This window comes from Pezoporus wallicus, unplaced genomic scaffold (assembly GCF_028554395.1).
Source record: "Pezoporus wallicus isolate ANWC-B61680 ecotype Strahan unplaced genomic scaffold, APGP_CSIRO_Pwel_v1 contig_7750, whole genome shotgun sequence".
NCBI lineage: Eukaryota > Metazoa > Chordata > Aves > Psittaciformes > Psittacidae > Pezoporus > Pezoporus wallicus.
Genome location: NW_026637425.1, coordinates 46,825 through 68,647, shown reverse-complemented (window position 1 = coordinate 68,647; position 21,823 = coordinate 46,825). Strand labels below are relative to the sequence as shown.

Here is a 21,823-nt window from a genome sequence, read left to right as displayed (position 1 = left end):
AAAGAGAAGATAAGTATAATATAAATATATATGTATTTATCCAGTTTAGGCTTTCATAGCAACAGCTGCTTTGGCCTTTTGTTCTATTACTATGCATGTATACCACTTCAGGAGATATATTGTGAACAGAGCTGAAGAAACAGAAAAATAATAGTAGTCCTAAAACATGCAAACGTAAGTCAGCTACCAAGTAAGAACGCAAATAGAGATGACACATGAGAAAGGTCAATTCATGGGTAAAGGAGCACAAAGAAGTTTTTATTTCTCCCAGTACTGCCTCAGGTAATCATTCTTGCGAAACTGACAATACTGAACATAACGAGAACATTTAAGGTACAACAGCTTCTTTCAGTCACAGCTGAAAAAGATATCACCAATAAATGGAAGCTAATCCTGAACAATTCTTCTTTTAGTGCCATTAAAAATGTGAGTCCCAACTTACGGATGCACATGGACAAGTCATGAGAAAGAACAGGTTACTTTCTGGAAATCAGAAGCCCCCCTCCAAATTACATTGTCTTAAAAATATCAGATGGAATATTATAATCTCTTCTAGTGAGTGAATATAGTCTCCATAAATTTAAAAAAATGGGTACAAGAAAGATTAGTTGAATGAAGTATTTCAGCCATAAAGAAAACAGATAAACGCATTTCTGAAAACTTATGTTTATCAGCTGACAGAGATTATTGCATCTCTTGGATACTGCCCAACTTCAACAGCCATAATTCTATTATATATTGGATAACATCATCTTCAAAAAACTGGACTAATTGAGCTGCCTGTGACAAAAACTACGCTTGAATTTGTTTTTTATTTAAAATTAACAGAGGTTTTGTTTTAATTGATTATTAATGTCTCATTATTAACACAGCTAGAGGATGCTTATTGTTTATTAAATAAAGACTACTCTTGTTTGTTAGTGGGCATTTCCTTAGCACTCAGCCATAGTAGCAAGACAAAGAAAGCTTGGTGGATGCAGGTCAAAGAAACTGTGTTAACAAACTGACCTTCCATGAAAACAGGAATCACAACAACTATAACTGGAACTGATACCCTATGCTCATTTACATACCTACACACAAAAAAGTACTACCTACCTACCCACCCAAAATGAGCCTCTCTGCAAGAGCTTCCCTGCATGAAGTTTCCCAGGCAGACCTGACCCTCACTGGGGGACCTGGTTGACTCAAGATTTAGTGATGTAGAGCATCTTTGAAATGAGACGTTTTTTTCCCCCCCATTATCATTTAGCCCCACTTCTGGGAGTGGTGTGGTGACTGCCACACCAGTAGCACCTCACGTAATATATTACGGGCACATGCACAGGAAAGGTTTGTAAGGAAGGCATAGACCTGTTAAAGAGGGTGCCCATTAATACGATCAGAGGGCCTGAATACTTCTCCTGTGAAGAAACTACAATGAGGGAGGTGAGACACTGTGACAGATTGCCCAGGAAAGCTGTGCATGCCTTATCATTGAAAGTGCTCAAGGCCAGGTTGTACAGGACTTTGAGCAATCTGCTCTAGTGAAAGATGTCCCTGCCCATGGCAGGGAGGCTGGACTAGGTGACCCTTAAAGGTGCCTTCCAACCCAAACCATTCTGTGATTCTATATATTTGCTTCACTATCTGGAATTCTGTAATAACTTGTAATATATGTATACTTGCTTTACTCTTGCAATATATATACACACATTTACTTTCCTCACAGTAATTTTGTAGTGACTTATAGTGTGTGCATATTTCTTTTTACTAATAATAGCTTTGTAGTAATTTGCAATATAGAAATTCCGAGACTCTCAGACCTCTGTGTGTTTATGTATTGTGGAAACTTGAGAACCCCACAGTCATGATCTATACATACACATGGGCTGGATAGCCCTCCTAGGTCATGACCACCACAGCTACACTTCATTAACTGAGTTTAGAGTTCTGTGGCAAGAGTAGTCACCTTGCTCTGTAAGCTGTCCATTTTCTGTCAAAGGAAGAGAGGACATCTGCTTATCAAGACTCTCCATTTCTTTCCTCATTTGTGCAACAGCAGCCCGAAGACTGGCATTCTGCTCCTGAAGCCTTTTCATTTCCAAGGTAGGAATATTTTTGCTTAGAGAAGTTTTATCATCATACTGAAATATCTGTAAAATAACAATACAACACATTTCATTAATGAGCAACACATTTTCTCCACACCATCACACAGAGATCCTAGTACTTTCAATCCATGAACAGACTTGGGAGAAAAGAACTACAGAAAGAGAAAAATGACATCTGGTTATTCTGGGGATTTGTCAGGGGAAAAAAGTGGTATGTAGAGAACCTGAGATATAGAAGAAGGCATAAATGGGGAGGAGAATAGCCACAGAGATAGCTCTGTCTTATCACTGCTGTTCTTTGAAGTGTGCCATCTCTAGCTCTTCCATGTGTGGGTAACCCATCTCCTTAAAGAACTTACTGGTTCAACAGCAGTCACTTTTCTGACCAGCCAAATTCTTGAAAGTGTCATTGGAGATAATTTGTTCACAAGAGCATGAAGAAGCTGGATATACTTTGCTAAACTGGAAAAGAGGAAGGAGTGCATGGATTACACCTAGACAACCTGAACAATGGAGAACAGGTAGAAAACCTCTCAGCACTTAAGATTTAAGATAAGTAGCAGTATCTTCTGTTTGTACTTTAGTTACAGGTAAGCTAACAGTGAACAATGCAAAAGGAACATCTATCAGATAACAATTGAAGCTCTGCCTTCACAAAGGCTTTGAAGCCTGACTTTTGGAATTGTACTTGATACAAATATGAATTGATGAGCAAATGTCATTCTTAGATTTCCAGAACTGAAGAAACTGACAAAAGCAAAGTTGCCAAAACTGGTTTAACTTCTGTAAAAAACCTGACTGATATTAGTAAAATACCAGCAGCTTGCTTATTTCCGAGTAATCCCAGAATAATTCAATTTCTGAAATTTTTGAGTGGGAATTGCTCAGCATTTTCTCCACAGGCTGCATGCAACCTTACAGATTATTCTAAAGATTTAGTTTGGAAAGGTAGTCCTGTGTGAATAAAATGATGGTGTAATCAGGACTAGAAATGTGAAACATTCTAGACCACAAAGTGTAAGAACTGCTTTACTCTGTTACACCAAAGGTTGCTAGTTCCAGAATCCAATTCTTGTCAACAGTCAGCAACATATGTTTAGAAAAAAAAAAAAGACAAATATGGAAAAGCTTCCCCTCATGTGCCTCTTCAATTTCCAAATTCACAATTTTGGGGGAGGGAAGGAAAAGGAAAACCAGATGCAACAGCAACAACAAACCAAAACCAACCAACCAAAACCAACAAAAACACACCAAACCAAAAAAAGACCCCCCAAAACCCCACAAACCCAAACACAGACATTGATTGGAGAACACGTTTCCTGGTGTTTCTACCCAGGATTTCCTTGAAATTCTAGTACAATCATCAGGAAGAAGTTTTAGTAGGATCCATGGGATATAAGGACAAGGATACTAGGGTGCCGATATTATTTACCTCTTCTCTTTCTTCATTCAGAGTGTGACTGCAAACACATTTAAAGACGTTACATCAGACTGATGACAGTGTATTATAACTGTGGTTTCATCCAAACAGAGAATGCAGAATTTAGATTCTACCTCTGTAAAATCCTCTGTAGCTGATGGAAACATTTGTCATCAGCCATTTAAGAAATGCAGATACTATTTGGTACAAGAGTATTAGAAAGCCCTGCAATTGTAGACTACACATTCCTACAGTCACTAAATGAATCTTGATTCACAGACAGTCCAGACCAGATGTTTCTGGAATATTTGTATTGAGTGCTGCTAATTCACGTTTCTGAGCCTCAAAAAATGTTTCACTGTTTTCAACCCTAACCTTAAATTGTGCAAAGCAGCAGTTCTGCCTTTTGAGAGGGAAAGGCAACCCGTAAGGCCTTGCACATAAGACATGTCAGAAAAACACTTCAGTGTCAGTATTTATGCCTCGCACAGACTCAAACATTACTCCTTTTTGATCTCCTCCGTCATTCTACACTTCCTTCAGTCTCCTTATTTCCCCAGTCATAAGTCTGGTCTGTGAGTGCGATGTGAAAGCATGATCTAAACATAATAGCCTTCAAATTAAATTTCCCTGTCACAAAGACAACACCTGCCCTACAGCCTCTTTCTCCTGTGGCTCTTCCTGCCCTAACAGTAGAAGGTATGCATAAGATGAGGCTAATGTCTATTCTGCTTTCATAATTTCTCTGAGGCTGTTAAGGTGAAGAAAAGGGACAGAGACTGAAAAGGCATGAAGGGAAAGGCACCAGTAGGTATCAAATCACTCAGGGTTTTTCTGGAGCCCAGAACTTCATCTCAACCTGCAACATACAAATTAATTACCACAGTTTCAATCAGAAATACAGCAGTTCCAGACTTTTGCCAGTGGAAAAGGGTCTAGACAGAACACCACATAAGCATTCAGAACTACTGCAAGTAATCTTTTATCTGTGCACTTGTATGATATTATAAGCATGCTCCAGTGAGGCAGACAAGGCCCAAGTCATACTCAAAATCATTTACAAGCAAGATTTTCCAGGCTGGTGTGTGTCACATCGCCGTTAATTAAAGTCAAGAATGACTACTGCAATATTTGTTGTATCCTCATGGGGTCTCAAATCAATCTGAGGAAAGGGCCTTTATGCTGAAGATACTGTACTAGGGTGTATTTAAACTATTCTTGCCTCAATCATCTGAATCAGAGGGTAGCTAACAAATGATTCCTTCTTTAAGAAGGCTCACTGACACAATTTTTATCAATTTTAAACTTTCAATCACTTTCCCCCTTTGTTTACAATTAATTTTGTACAGAAAATTTAAGATGAAAGGTTCTAGTTCCCAATAATTTCTCTGGCATTTATTTGGCATTTATTTGTTTTTTAAACAAGAGCCCTTCACATAAAACAGAGACAAAAATAATTCTGCTGTGATGGGTACTGCTTATCCTACAGGCTAAAAGTACAAAACAGAGAGTATATTACCAACAGAAAGAAAAGTGTGAAAATGGAAACGAAGTCTTGCCAACAAGAACAGTCAGTTACAGTGGAAGAAATCAGTGAATGTGAACAGTAAAAGAACCCCTTCCCAGTTCTGGTTCTCTCGGTATTTGAGCAATCAACCTACAATCAGTCTAGTTTGAAATTGAAGTGGAAAACCAACTTGCTCTATGGTAAGATTTTGCAAGCAGTCTGCTTTTGTCTAATTATTTTATAAAAATATTTACACAAAGTATCCTGAATACATCACTTTCTGTGTTCAGAAACCACTAGGCTTGCTTAACACTGCTTTTTCTTATCAGCAAGCTCTGATAATACACTCTTAACTGCTTGCTGTTGAGCATCTGCAGCTGCCCAGAAGGGCACGCTACAGCGCATTCTACTTTCATTCCTTTACAAAGGACAATTTTCTACTCGCAATGCCTTATCCTTCAGCACGGTTTCAAACCAGCATTATGATTGCAATTTTGAATGGTTCTCTTTTAATATATGTATTTTAATAAGTAGCAATCAAAGAAAAACTATTTTGTGACACTGAAATAAAAGGCATTATTTTAAACAGCTGGTAAATTACTGTTTTAAAGCATTGCCTTGAAAGTTTAACTACAATTTTAAAATCTACCCTGAATTGCAACTAACACAGACCCTTGTGAACTTTCCAGAAATTAATTCTTTCCATTCTGATGTGCCATGGTGGTACAGTACATTTTTGTTTTGGAGCAACTGTACATACAGCTCCTTTTGCCATTGAGTAATGGATCAGAGCCATAATGAAGCCTATGACACCTAATCTATGCGTATTCCAGACTAGATATGTCTGTATTTTGAATTAAACATATGAAACAGATGAACTGCTTAAAAAAAAGTGCAATGGAAAAATGCCCCATGAAGTTGTCAGAATGAATTCACCTAATTCAAGACAGTGTCGACCCTGTTTCCTTCAGGTAAAAATACCGTGATTAAACAATGCTTGCATTGTCAGCTCTCTCTCAACAGAGAAAGCAGAAAGAATAGTCTTCATGCAAGTTGCAGGCTTTTTTTCTGTAGATCAGCTTCAAAGTAGGATGGAAGAAAAGCAGAGGACATCACTACAAAGGGTATGGAGAGGAGGGAGGGGAGCAAGAGAAAGAAAAATCGAAGAAAAAATAGGGACAGGGACTTAAAGCACATCCATTTGGTTCTGTCAAAAACTCTTCATGGAAAAGTAACTTGGCTTTGTTGTCTCATCTTCTGTATGAGATACAGACAATGCTGATTCATCTCTCAGATGTGTTCCTATCCTACACCCATTGATGCCTATCAATATTTTTTGGAAGATGATGGTAAAATAAAACACCAGAGTAAATGCATTCTATACTTTGGAAACAAGTGCTTTCTCTGTGCCAAGGAGTTTACTAGGCAACTGGTCATTGAGAATAATGGTTAGCCCATTGTATAACAGCCTCTAAGCAATAAACATGTTTCATTTTTCAGAAACAGAAGCTTGTACACTTCACAAAATAGGATTCCCCACCTCCCCCCTTACAAAAATACTCTTGAGTTTTCCAGGACTAATATTGTTCCCTTGACAGAATCCAAGCTGCGCTGTGATCTGAAACTCTTTTTGGCTGTGGGCCACTCTAAAAGAAATCTTTCTTCTGCTACAATGCCAAGAGAAAAGCAGTGGCATCTCTCAAGCCAACCTGACTGTTACAAGGGCTAAAAGGCCACTATTAGAGACTGTCCATTAAAATTAATCTGGTCTCTCATGAAATATATTTGCTGAACTGCTGTACACAATACAGATTACCATTTTACAGATTTTTGAAAGAAAATTGAGGTAATGCCTCCCCTGAAGAACACCATGGTGAGAAAATCTCCATATCTCTCTATGCAACAGATGGTTCCTAAAAAACATTAACGTGAAATTCTCACCTGCTCTCTTGCTGAAGACAGGCTTTGTGTTAGATCCTCTGATTTCTGATACCAATTACTTTCTGCATTCTCGCAGAGGTGCTGCCAGTCCAGTTCTGCCTGCATTTTATTCTGCTCCAGTATCCATTCTTGCTCAGCTACCAGAGACATTTGTTTATACCTACAATACACAGGGAGAAGCTGTTGATTGCAGCAGGATAAATACTGAGGATGTTTTGAGTTTGATTTTTTGTTTTGTTTTAAATCTCAGCCTTGTTTACTGTCCTCATCTTCTTTCCTTGTTCTATTTTCCAAATCTATTACATTCTACTGTAAGTATTTTACTAGACAAAAGCATCTTAATTGCTTAGAGCTCAGCAGTCTCCTAGGGTCCATCTCTGTGGGTATTTAGAATCACCTTTGGAGGTCACCTCAGCAAAGCTGGCGTAAACTGCTCAACACCAGTACTGCTCTCAGCAATACCATCCACAGCATGTTTCCCATTTGCTAATAATGGAAATGGGATACAAAAGAGCTAGGAATTTAAGTTGTTGGATTGTCAGGGTAAAAATCCTAAGCTCAAAGGCTGCTGCACACACATACATTGAAAACACAACTAGGAAAGAGAGATCAGAGATGCACAAAATGAGAGAAACCTCATATACAAAATTTAAGAGCTTTCAAGACCAGTTTCAACACAAGCTGAGCTTTCAAAACATGAAGCTGTCAAGACTTCAGGGAGCTCATAAGCTTGATTGTAAATGTCATTTTAGACAAAGCTTTAAACAAAGCTTTAGTCATCTTTACTATTCTTCATCCTTACGGAATTTGGCCAGCTGTGCCCTCAACTTCTCTTCCTGCCCATGCATTGATTGATTTTGGAATTCTTTAGAGGCAGACTCCTAAGAAATCTCAATCAGATGAGAATCCTGACCTGGTTTTAGCACCACAACTTGTTTTTGAAGCCTACACACAAGAACAACCACCCTCCCATGTTAATATATATTTGCTTAAGACAATTAACAAAATATGTGATGCAATCTTGAACATAAAACTACCCAATAACTTTTTTTAATTAGGAGCTCAGAGGGACTTTTTCATGAGCCAAATGCATACTGTAAACCAGTATTTCCAGTCATACAAAATGCAGAAATTCTTTAGTTTCCAGTCGTCTTCTTCAACTGGCAGCTGTCACTTTCCAGGCTGGCTATGAAAGAAGTCCTTCTGGTCTGTTGTTCCCAAATACTTTTCCACATGATCTCATTTTCTTGTTAAGCCCTAAGGAGAGGTTTCTTGATTACGTCAATCATAAAACTAATGTTTATATGCATACATCGAAATTTTGCCACAAATTTTGCTGCAGTAATATACATAGAACATACAACAGCCTGAGTTGGAAAGATCATCTGGTCCAACCTTTCATGGTAAAGGAGCCTAGATGAGATTATCTAGTACCCTGTCCAATCATACCTTGAAAACCTCTAGTGGTGAGGACTTTTCCCTGTCCCTACAACAATGGTTCCAGCAATAATTGTTCTCATTGTAAAAATCTTTTTTACATTGAGATGAAACCTCTCCCAGCGCAACTTGTACCCCTGGCCTCTTGTCTTCTCCATGGGGCTCCTTGTGAAGGGAGATCCTCCATCCTCTTTGTAGCATACTAGAAAACTGCAAAGTCCCCTCAAGCCTTCTCCTGGAAAAGACCCAATTCCTTTAGTCTTTCTTCACAGGGCAAGTTCTCTAGCCCTTCAATCACCTCTGTGGCCCTCTCCAGTCTGTCCATGTCTTTTCTCAATTGTGGGCACCAGAACTGACACAGTACTTCAGGTGTGGTATCTGTTTAACCATGAATTACTGTGAGCTTTTCACATAAATAAACTGGGCACAAAAATGGTATGATGTTCTCAATTTCTTTCATCACAGTTTATGAAACAAGATAAATCAGGTCACTTACATCCTAATGAGAGCATCCTTCTCTCTTAAGCAAGCACTGTGACTCCATTTTCTTCTGCAAAGCAAGATTTCCAGACTTTTATGTCTCATCTGCAGCTTCTATTGCCACTATTTAGCTGGACTTAAGACCAATGCTGAATCTTTCTTATGACACTGTAGAGTTTAACTCCAATTTACCACATAACTGACGCTGTGATTAGCACAAAGAACCTCATCATCTCACCTAATTATAGGATCAGGTAATCCTAAAAATAAAGTTGGCTTGTTTTGGGTTAAGATGACTCATAAAGAAGCCATTTTAACAGGTAATCTACTCCATTTAACATATTCTTTTACCATATTGAAAATATTCTTCACAGTAATTGAAGAACTGAAAGAGAGCTATGTTAGGTGTTTCAAATAAGAGACTGTAGGAATCCATGGAGCACAAAATGCTGACTTGAATATTCAGTTTTCACTTACAGATTAATTTCCTGAGCATGCACTCACACAAAAAAAAACAGGTTTAAAATAAGACAGAAGTGTATGTTAAAAGAAATTAGCAAATTAGACTGAACAGTCTTGAGCTATAGATAAAAACCCCCAAATTATTTCAGCCTTTTTTGACACAACTTAAAAGTAAAATTTTAAATATAAACCAACAAACATTAACAGAAGTAAGCACTGGAACAGGCTTCCCAGGGCAGTGGTTGAGTCACCATCCCTGGAGGTACTTAAAAGATATTTAGATGTGGCACTTCCATACAATGGTTTAATGGAGGATTTGGCTCTGTTAGGTTTATGGTTGGACTCGATATTAAAGGTCTTTTCCAACCTAAATGATTTTAAGCTTCTGTATTTCACTGGAGATAAAGTGACAAGAGGGCTGCTAGGAAATAGGAAGCTATGGGAAAGACTTCCTCACACACACACTCATGTAAACAATTAAAAGTAATTTTAATATCAAATACATTTTTACACAAAAGCAAAGGAAAGCAGGCTTCATTATTCTTTAACGTTTAGAATACAGAGAGGTATAAAGCTCCTCCTAAAATATCACAGTCGGAAGGTCGAATTTCATTCTTAGTCTGATTATCTTTTTTGATGAAAGGACAGCAATATAAGAGGCAGAAGTGTGTGTGAGGAAGCCTTGTAATGAGGAGAATAACAAGAAACATTTACCCAGCTCACTGAAACTGCCTCCGCTCCCTAATGCTGACCTCTCCTGCAGTTCCACGGCTAACAAATATAGCCATGTGCTGTCTACAGAAAACGATTTTACACAATATCAGATTACAAAACACGTTCTTAAGAGTTCCTCACAAGGGACAGCTGCCAGGCAAACAAACCAAGAGCTACTATCCAAGTAGTGCGTAATTTTCTAAGTTGTCATTTCAAATCCCATCAACTTATGAAAAAAAAAAAGAAAAAAACCTAAAAGCTTATGTAACTACAACAGTGTCAAACCAGAATTGCTAGATGGCTCTGCAGCAACACAACACTGTGTGTCCATATTTTTATACCCCTTTCTAACAAGCAAGATCTCCTTCCAGTTCATGGATATTCCTCTCCATCTGATGTTTCAGGTTCACACACTCCTGATGCTGATGATCTATGTGACTATTCCTAGAACAAAACCAGAACACATTAAAGAGCATCTCTGGTGACCTAATGAGGCATCCATATGTAATTTTTTTAACAGTAAGACATAACTGTAAATACAAGATGCTGTAATTCCCTAAAGAAAGTCGCCATCAAAATTTTTCTCATAAGTCATTTGAAACCAATTATAACAATTGTGACTTATCAATAATATATGCAACTTTTGAAGTTGCTGGAGGATCTGTTGCAAAGGATTGCAAGACTTCCACTCAACAGAGTTCCTCTTCTCCACAGTTTCTGTTACATAAGAAATGGCAAAACAAAGGCTGGCCAGCAGAAATCTGATATTTTAGATACATTTAAAAATAGAAGCAGCTCGTATCTTTTCCTCTCCTCCTCTTCCTAGTATTTGCTACTAACAAAAAATGTTTCTCTGAGATACAGTGGAAAAATACTAGTAAGGCCAATATTTCAAACAAATACAAAAAGCCAATACTGCTACTGTGACCAGTAAGTTCTCTAATGATACCCAGAATCGTTTCAAGCTCTGGGTTCATCCCTGCAAGACTCGACAGGCTTGGTATAGTCTGGTAGGTGGCCAAACAGACGTGGATTGATATTGTGTAGTTCTGCAACCTTCTAATTACTTTCAACTCTATATTGCAGTTATTTTTGGTAGCTGAATGACCACAGCACTTGGTTGATCATATAACAAATATGTAAACAGAACTGCAAACTAGAACTGGATAGTCATAAAAAGCTAAATGCATATTTACTTTCATATTCTGCTATGATTTTGCTTTTAAATTTACACTTCACCTGACTCAATTCAAATTCTGTAGCCAACACTTGGATATATAAATAAAGTAACAGAAGCAGCATCTCTGCATAGTCCAGACAGGCACTTTTATACCTCCCTTGTTCATCCCACAACTTCTTAGGGCAAGTCAGATCAGAAGAGTAGTTGCTGTACTGCTCAGTGATTAGTACCCAGCTTACCCTAGCAAAAGGGCAATGCTAGGCATAGAAGACTCAAAATCCTCCATCCATTCCCAAAAGACATGCTTCATATAAAATTCCTGAAGTGGCTTTAGAATTTGAATACGTTCCAGAACTACAGTAACATAAATCAGTCAGTGATCTTTGAGGAATTCCAGGTTCACTTCCAGATAACTCCTAATAACTAAAAAAACTTATTTAAAACTTATCTAGTCATCTCCACATTACAAATGCAGTTTGACTCAAATACTTTACAGCAATTAACATTTTAAACAGGATAATCCCCAAGACACTGTTTACAGCTGAAGACAATAGTTCTATCAAACAAGAATGATGTGTGGAAAGAAATAATCTTTTATTCTCTGCTCCCCACAAGATTTGGAAGTCTATACAGAATAATAAAAATTAGTGAGAGTGGCCAAGCTAAACAAGGGCATTGCTTTAGCTATCTTAATATTATAATTGGTTTTATTGGTCATAAATCTTGGTCCCATGATAGATATGCCCCAACAGACTTCTTTGTTTCACAGAGGCCTACCAGAGAAGGTGGGATAAAAGGCATTTAAGAGTGCACAAACCCAACTCCCATTTTAAGATTAGCTTGCAACAGCTTAAAATAGCTGAAAGGCTGAACCATTTGTGTTGAATCCACAGTACAACATAGCAACTGATGTCTAATAACCTTAGACAATATTATTGACAATGGTTGATACCATTATCATTTGTCTCCTCACATACATAGAAGGAAAGTGCATCTTGATTTAACACACAGGAGACACACAATACTTTCAGATTCATCTCACTTCCCAGAGGTGTTCAGTGCCCAAGGAAAAAGCATTCTTTTTCTGACAAATCCTTTTCTGCTCCCCACACTGTGTTTCCCTTATGCCATCTCCATCCAGTCATACTGTCCCTCCAACTACTACATAAATTATGTAGGGACAAGCTGCACGTTTAGGAGCATCCTCACTTTCACATAATGCTATCATATCTCTAACAGGTTACCAGAAATCACACAAGTCATTATGAAACCAAGATACAGAAGGCACAAAGACAGCCTAAGTCACATCTGTTAGCCCTCACTCTGTTCATGTTCTAGGTGTTCCTCTGTCAGAATAGATAACCAGACCTCCATGCTCAAAGTGCTCTTTATTGTATGAATGATTTTACCACACCATTCCAATCCAAACCTCTCCCAGAGAAGCTAAACTTCTCTTTTCCTGAACGCAATTCTAAGGAAGTCACATCTCACCTACAAAACTGTTCCAACTCTTAATTAATGTTCTTCAACATGTTGTATTGTCAGCAGCAATAACAAAATTAAGGTTTTTTGTTTCTTTCCTTGACAAGCATTTGCTCCACTTTAACCAGCTGTACTCTAGCACCACTAGTCTCTGCCTCTTAGCATTTTCAGATGTTTTCATTTGAGTAACTGTGATATCATACTGTTCTAACTCTTCATTTCTCTCTTCAAAAATTCTTAGGGTATAGAAGAAAAGCCAAAAACCTTTCAATTTGATAAAATCTTTCATGCATGTCTTGGAGCTGCTTTTTGACATATTGCAGCATGTACACCAAGTAACAAACACCGCTAGAGACACAATGATATGATGGTCTTTCAATTCTGCTGGCCTAGATTTCACATTTATCCCTAAAGCAATAAAAAAAATAAAATTATTTTCATATTCTGCTTTCTGTTGGCAATCTTCAGATTGTGCTACTATGTAGAATATAGTGTAAGCAGAATAGTCTTCATTTGGGTAAGCAGATACAGATTTTTTTTTTTTTTAAAGTCGGTGTCATGAACATTAAAGCCTCCTTACCTAGGAAATGAAACACTAAAAGATTTGTTCCCTCTGTATCTTCCTTTCAGCTACTGTTGCTTCAAATGCATCTGATGGCTACCAGTTCAAAAGATTAGATAAATCTTAAGTTCCCTCCTCCAAACCAATTGTAAATACATTAAAAATAAAAAACACCTACAAGATGTTTTCCGGACCCAAGGCACTGAAAGAAACTATGCTCAGTCTATACTCACTAAAGCATGAAAATATTTTTATAAGTGCTTTTTAAAAGCCTGACATATCTTTTATTAGCTAAAGTTAGCAGTACATTATTAGGCAAGACCTTTGCATGACGAACAAAAAACAAGACCGCAGCTCCAGCCTATTACGTCCTTGAAATCATCAAATTGAAATCACAAGTTTTCTTGAAAAGAGTTGGTTAAGAAAAATTATAGCTCTTTCACAATCTCTCTCTACAATTACCTTAAAATTAAAAGGCACCACACAGGTTCCTATGAAAACAACCCTCTTCTCTATCTCCATATTATCTCAATTAAATTAACAGCACTCGTAAATTGAATGTGGTATCTTGAGGTGAGTTTGGGTTACATATAACACAATTCATTTTATATAAAAATATGAACGAATACACCTTTCTGTAATTTTAAAATACTGCCTTCCAGAGAGCTGTATTTCCTAGAAATGCAATTTAATAGGGGAGAAGGGAACATTTTGCCTTTGATAGCAGCAGTATTTATAATTTCACATTAGTTTTAATAACAGCCATAATGGAAATAGCAGTATAATTTTAAATATAAATTGCACCAATTGCCTGGATGTCTTGCAGTCAAAAGAACAGTAAACTTGCATAGAACATCAACAGATGATTTAGGAAAGAGTGTACGTACAAGCAAGACACAACATCTTACAACAAGCACAGTTTACTCATACAACCTAAACAGTAAAAATACTCAATAATGTCCAACCACTTACTTAAAGCCTACCCAGAAAGAGGCAATTCAGTGGAGCTTTTGCAGCTGTTACTACTAAGATGCTACTTCAACAAGAAGTCAGAGGCCATGTTTGAGACAGTTACTTTTCAACCAAATAAGGAAAACAAGGTGATGCGGAAGCACATTTCAAAGTAACAAGAGCTTTCAAACTTCCATACAATCCCTCTTTGTAAGAGGTGTAAAGCTTTAAAACGTTGTTTAAAGTATAAAGAAGCTGTACTTGCTTCTCTCTTCCTTGCTATCTTTATAACATACCCTTACTGTATCAAGAGTAAGACGAGTAATACATGCATGACAGACTAACAGAGCTAATAAACCAAGACTGCTTCTCTTCTTTTCAAAACTACAGAAAAGAAAATGCCACATAGCCAGTATCAGTTAAGTATCTCTAGCTACAACTGTCTTCCTTGGTGATTCCTACCACATGAGTACTAGCACAGCTGTTTCACTCTGTGCTGCATGTCAAGCAATCAGCATAGACACACTAGTTGTGCCAATCTTGTCAACATAGTTCCAACAAGAAACATCAAGTTCCAAGTTTACATCACTTATGTAGTATCTCCTTCTTTACTGCTAGTAGCTGGTTTGTTATTTACTTTACAAGTTAAGTTGGCCATATAAACAGCAAATATACACTATTACATAACCCAACTGGAATAGATAAAATATAGTAGAACTGGGGGATAGGATAATGAGTAATAACATACATGAGAAACCTGGGATGTCAGATACTGAGCAGTGACACACCTCTGGCAAAGTACAGGGCAGGCTATGCTGTGGGTTACATGACAGCTTAGCATTATGCAGCACAGTCAGAAGAGAAGGAGGCATAAGTTACCGCCTAAGTAAAATATAGGGTATGGTGAGAAGAAACGATTGCTCCTGGGACTGAGAAATGGGCACATATTCTACAGAGGGGTCAGGAATGTAAAATGAGGGCAATGCACCATGAGGAACAAGGACACTGAGTCCCTAGAGCAAGTATCCTCAGGGAGGACAGGAAGAGACAGACAAATGGATGAAGGCAATGCTACCAGAAAGCTAGGGATCAAGTATCCCGCAGGACTAGAGGCTTGTACACTTGGAGGGCACAGAGGAACATAAAGATGTAATCAAGTGGGAGTGAAAGAAAACACTGCCAGTGGCAGCCAGCAGATCCCAGTAGGAGGGTGGGAAGTCACACTGAGGGCCCAGAGGGTCAGATGCTCTGAGGCAGAAGAACAGATGGCAGGCAGGCTGTCAAGGTCAAGTCTCTTAGTTCTCAGTAGAGAGGAGCACACAGTAGCACAAGGTAATGCTTGGGACTCAGAGGCAGCACACAGAGGGCACTATGTAGAAGGGTGCAGCAAAGAAGCTGGTCCCCAGAGAGAGAAAAGGGCGGAAGGTGCACGGGTGCCGCATCGGGAGCTCTGAAGGACAAGCTGCGGCACAACGGGCCGCAGCGCCTTCTGATGGCGCCCGCGCATCACTCAGGTGGCGGCTCGGCTCCGCCTGGCACCAACCTGCCCGTCCTTCCGCTCACCTCCATAGGCCGCGTCTCACGGGAGCCGCGGCGGCAAACACCCGGTCAAGAGGCGGGCCCGTCTCCATGGGAACCGCGGCCCCCGTAGCCCGGCCCCGGTTCGCTCCAGGCGGGGCTCGCGGCGAGCACCGCTTACGCCCCATCGGCGCTGTGGCGGCCCCGCCCCGGCCCGCGAGCAGGCCCGCTCAAGCCCGGCTCCCTCAGCGCCCGCAGCTCTGCTGGGGATCGCCCGCGCCCTTCACTGCCCTTCTTGCTCAACAGACCGGCGCTTCTCGGCTTCTCTCACTCCTTGTATCTTCTGCACCCTCTCCATTGCAACACAGCAGCACCTCCGCACTGTGTGAGCATGTGCGCACTCCTTTGCGGCCCTGGTCTCCCAATAACAGCCCCTTCTCCCAGAACACAGCTATACATTATTCAGTACTCTCAAATCGCATTTTACTGTTCACTTGTCTCCCTACACGTTTTATCAGACTGTTCGGTATAAAACAGTTTCTCCCTCATGCAGATCAGGAAGAGGAGTCCTGGCCCGTTTCAATTACAGCTATTAAGAACTGGCCCAAATGGAACAAACTACCCATTCCCTGCAAATTCCACTGCATCACGTGAAAAATTCTTAAAAGCTTGTAAAACAAGCTCAGGCCAACTACAAAATGAAGCCATGCAGCACAGATAAGCAAGTTCTGCTACCAAGGTATTTAATTATTAAAAAAAAGTATCTGTCAACTAAACCAGACTACACTGTCTGTATGACACAGGAAAGAGTGACACACGAGCTAGATTAAAGCATGATTTTCCCTTAGTCACTCGATGACTTGCTTGGCAGGAAGAAGTCATGGGGCAAACTTCCTGTAACGCTCTCACTTTTTCAGGTTTCTGGAAGATACAAACAGCTTTGCCAGATAGGAGACCTTTCAGAAACCTGAATGTTGCCTGAATTATGCCTGAAGTACACTCATTTAAACAAAACAGAATAAGAATATTACCAGTAGTTCTTTTATACATATGTATTTCGTTAGGTCATCAGAAGAGTATTTCCTAACCCTATGTTATCTAAAGAGAGCAGGTATTTACTTCTATCTGTAACTATTATTGAAAATCAGAATCAGAACTAATAATTAGACTTTAGAAATAAATCAAGTTTCATTTAGCTACATGAAGTGTATCTACATATAATTTCAGAACACTATAAATAAAGTGATTTAGTTAATTTGTTTGTATGAATCACCTCTGGTTTAAAATACAGCAGTGAAATCTGACCAAGTGATTTTCCAAATTTGAGCACACAAAAATTATAGTGCAAATCCCAGCATAATTTATACTCTGCAGTGGGCCTCTAAAAGCACTCATCAAAATCAGTACATAATAGGCAAATATCTAAATCTATATACCATGCTGACTGGTGGCATACTCCTTTTTCTTATGGCTTACCCCAGAGTTGCCCAATCTCTCAACCACATTATCTTATGCAACCCTTCCTCACCCCCCCCCCCCCCCCCTTTTTCCAAATTAGCTGTAATTTCCTCCAAGGTACCTTCAGCCAGTCCCTAGTCACATAGTTAAACACATCAGCTGCCCAAATGAGTAATTTCTAGTAATTCAATACTGTCCAAAATGAGTAAATTTTTATCTTAATGGTGAGTCAAAAAGATCACAGTCTATACAACACGGATTTTGGTATCAATGTAGAAATCTGTATACTCCCAAAATAAATGCAGGAAATATCCTCATTTCATAGATGGAGATTAAAAGAAAATTTTTGCTGAAAGGCAAAAAGGTAGCAAGAATTTAGAAGAGAGGTATTTTCTGTTTTTTATAAAACACTAGTGAATTCATTAAGATTTAGGCTAAAGGTAAATTTCAGGCATCTTCAGAACCACCTTCAGAGTCACTTCTGAACACAAGTCTTTGGACCCATCAGTGTACTGTGAAATACCAATACTTACAAATAGCTCCACAAAAGAAAGAAAATGGATTCGCCCTCTAAAAAGGCTGTGTTTTAGAGGAAAAGCAGGGTAAATCCCAGCTACAAATACACTACTAAGCTCAAAAGCACTCTTAAGTTTCCCTTCAAAAGGCCATGTACAACTTATTATGGCCCAACTCCCTAACAAGACCCAGGATTATGCAAACTATGTATCCTGCCAAACTCATCCTCGCTTCTATGGAAAAGTAGTCCCAAGACACAGGCCACATGAGACCCACAGCACATTCCAAAGATGCACACCTCGCTAATCAGAGGAACAGGCTTGAGAAACATCATGCAGGGACTCAGTAAGTGAATATGGATGTAGTCTACCTTGATGAAACATAAAAATGAAAATGTGATTCAGAAAAGTCTTTCAAGAGCAGCCTTCTTTCAAATGAATACTTATTACCCCAGAACCCCAAGGAATGTATTTGGTATACAGTATACAAACAATAAATATAAAAAATTCAGAACTAGCATTTAAAAGATCATCTTCTAAATAAAAGTGACCTACTTTTTAGCTTGCAAAGGACTCCAGAGGAATTTTTGGTCCCCTCTGAAATTTGAGTGAGTATTTAGGAACCAAATGACACCTTTAAGTTCAAGTTTTATCCAGACTAGATGAATTCGATTTTCATCTCTCTCTCTCGATGCCTACCTGTACAACAACTGTAGGTTATTTTTGAAAACTATATAAATTTTTGTAGGTACAGTTCATGCTCTTCAACTGAATCCTGAGAGCTATATAAAAATACCTTATTTTCATACTTTAGAAACAAACTAAAAATTACCAAAACTTCAACTCTGAGTATTACAGACCTTTCTACAATACAGACCTTACAAGGACTCTTTGTGCAGCATGATCTGCTACATTTACATTTTGAATCAAAGGCAGAGGTGTATGCAATGCACAGTTAGCCATGTATGAAACCATTTGAAATATTCAATGTTTCTGTGAACATTCTTAAAAATGCGGCAGTGAAAATCAGTAATTAATACAACAGACTCCATTGAATGCAAACAAGGAAACACAGCCTAAAAAAAAAAATTAAATCTATAAAAGCTTAATAAGAATAAATGTTTAGAGGCACTTTCGATTATTGGGATTAACCTACAAACTGCAGGAACAGCATAGAGTACAGCTAGATTTTGGAACAGGAAGAGCAACCACCCAAAACTGCTATGATCTTCAGAAGCAAGTCTACAGTTCAGGAAGTGCTAGGGAAGACATTTACCATCAGAAGCCCTATGTTCCAAAGCGACTAAGCTTTGTCCTCGGGTCAGCTACCCTCTTCCTATTTATACTCCGTAACAACAATGTTCCAGTCACTTCTGCCATCCTGGAAACCTGATCAGGCAAACATTTCCAGCATTTTCTGACCATCTTTACTGATGTGAATGGCAAACAGTTACTGGATTCACTACCTCACTCTGTTTTTAAGGAAAACAATCTAGGAATCTCATGAAGCTTAAACAGGAAAATGGAAAGTCCTGCACCTGGGTAGCAATAATCCCATACATGTGTACAGCCTGGGGCCAGCCAGTTGGAAAGCTGTGGGTCCTAATGGATATTGAATTGACCATGAGCCAGCAATGCACCCCTCTGCTCAGTACCCACCATATCATTAGCTTTCCTTGCTGTAAAGGTGCAAAAGAAAAAATAACAAAGCCAAATTAAATATGCAAAAAAAAAAAGAACATACCAGGATCCTTACTTACTTGGAAACTAGTAAGAAATGACAGAGTGAAGGACTTCAGTGGAGGTTTGGTGGAATCTAGCATCTGTTAAGTATAGCCCAAGGACATTATACTTTCCTGTTAAGAATCCCCTTTAGCAAGAAACTAAACTGAGACTTTCAGAGTCTACTCTAGACATAGAATTTGCCTATTTAATGATTCCTCATGAGCTCAACAACATTTTGAGAGTACATGTAATAAGTGGCATACTTACAGATGAACAATACTAAGATGCAGTGGTTTGTTTTTTTATTTAGTTAGAACTGTAAGGAAGAATCTTTCAAAGCTCCTTCTGTAGTTAGATGCCTTAAGTTACAGTCTCTCTGCTTCTCCTGCACTTTTAATATTCCCTCTACTCATAAGTGTACTGCATCATATTTAATGCTTAAACATGTACAATATAACCCTACCTAACAGATAGGGGGTTTGGGCCTTCATCTCAGTTCCAAATGTTTGAGGTTACCCCAACTCTGTGCAGGCTTCTGCAAGAACAGCAACCCTGTGTTCTGCTCACTTACACTACTGCCTTATTGAATAGTGAATCAAATCCAGTGATCTGGATGCTGATTTTGGGATTATCATTTACCCTGGCACACCATCCTCTTATGAACACATCTCTTTCAGAAAAATGCATTCTTCAAAAACAACAGAAGCTTTCCACTACAAAAGTGAGACCACAGACTACCAGTCAGATTTTTCAGCAGCTGGTCTATGTGTATGGACATCCACTTCTGAAAAACAAATGAACTGAAGTGACTCTCCTCTGCCTCTAGGTAAAAAAAAAACCACTGACCTCTTGAACTGTGTGAATGTTCTACAACTGAACTCTAGAAAGCACATGGCTGCAGAGTTGGAGGCTTTAGTAGGGGTAATGTTGATATGTGAAGGATACAACAATCCTCTTTTTTGCCTTTTTAACATGTGTAGCTAACAACCTCTTTCCTTATCTAGCCTCTTATATAATTTGAGTAGCTATAAGAGATACTGATGCTTTGAGTATTTTACCAACTTCCACTGTTACACCTCTCCATTCCTAGGCACCTCTGTCCCTCCTGATAACATCTTCACAAAGTACATACCTCTAAGGTTTGCATTAAAAATTCCACTGGTTCTACAGTGATTCAAGTAAAGTGCAATAACAAAGCAGAAGATTCCGCAGGATGGAACTGTTCTTGAGAAATTAGAGTCAAGAGGGTGGGGTCATGACAAATACAACTGTCTCCCTCAAAAACTGTAGGAGTTTTTCCAGTCCTTTGGGACTGGCAATGTAGATCATACTTCCTTTTCCTGGAGAAACAAGATTACCTGTAAAGACACATAAGAATGTCTTCAGCTGCTAGACTCCAGCAATTTTGCTGGGCCTCAGCCACTGCAATGCTTGCTTCAGAAGCTCCACAAGAATCAGTGGTTTTTGCTCTTCTGCACTTATCTTCATTTAGCCAGTAAGTGAATGGCCTAAATCCAGGTAATGCTAATCAGTCAAAAACTCATTTTACTCTTTAAGATTAGCAATGTATGTCTCACTGGCTGTATGCTATCTACCCAAAACAAAGGACCCAGCCTTGCTCATCTTTGCATATTACTGCAATGAATCCCTAAGCAGGTACAAATGGGTACTACAGCAAAACTGAATCAGAAGCTAAGGCAAACACACCCCTGTGTGTCTCCACACAAGTGATAGGAATCACAGAATCATTTAGGTTGGAAAAGACCTTGTCCAACCATAAATCTAACACAGCCAAATCCACCACTAAACCATCCGCAAGTGCCACACCTACAAATCTTTTAAATACCTCCAGGGATGGTGACTCAACCACTTCCCTGGGCAGCCTGTTCCAGTGCTTGATAACACTTTCAGGGAAGAAATTTTTCTTAATATCCAATCGACACCCCCCCCCCCCCCCAGTACTTGAGGCCGTTTCCTCTTGTCCTGTTGCTTGTTACTTGGGAGAAGAGACCGACCCCACCTCACTATACCCTCTTTTAGTAGTTGCGAGGGGGAGAGGTGCTCCCTGAATCTTCTCCAGGCTGAACAACCCCAGTTCTCTCAGCTGCTCCTCACAAGACTTGTGCTCCAGGCTCTTTGGACATGCTCAAGCACCACAACGTCTTTCTTATAGCGAGGGACACAAAACTAAACACAGCGTTCAAGGTGTGGTTTTAACAGCACCGAGTAGAAGTGGATGACCCTATACACTGACTTGTGTTCTGTAAGCACACAAAGGAGTGGAGCACCTACTCCCGAATTTCTTAAGCGCTGCTTTCTACACTGCACTTTAGAAGCAAATCACAGCCTGTATGGATGCTAAATAACAGCAATATCAA

At 39.1% G+C, this 21,823-nt stretch overlaps 1 protein-coding gene across 8 annotated transcripts in view; it reads right to left on the bottom strand.

The window, feature by feature from the left end:
* CCDC57 (coiled-coil domain containing 57) overlaps positions 1-15,898 on the bottom strand; it is a 35,351-nt gene extending 19,453 nt beyond the window's left edge. For 2 of the 8 annotated variants that reach the window (XM_057405366.1, XM_057405368.1), the window contains exons 1-3: positions 15,793-15,898; positions 6,962-7,121; positions 1,952-2,135 (exon numbers count right to left, since the gene is read on the bottom strand). In XM_057405366.1, the coding sequence (XP_057261349.1) occupies positions 1,952-2,135; positions 6,962-7,121; positions 15,793-15,860 (412 nt within the window). In that variant the 5' untranslated portion in view covers positions 15,861-15,898. Of the gene's footprint in view, positions 1-1,951; positions 2,136-6,961; positions 7,122-8,033; positions 8,219-10,395; positions 10,667-15,792 lie in introns of those variants that run through there. The other 6 variants (XM_057405364.1, XM_057405365.1, XM_057405362.1 and 3 more) reach the window with 6 other exon arrangements.
* Between the last annotated feature and the right edge of the window lie 5,925 nt (positions 15,899-21,823).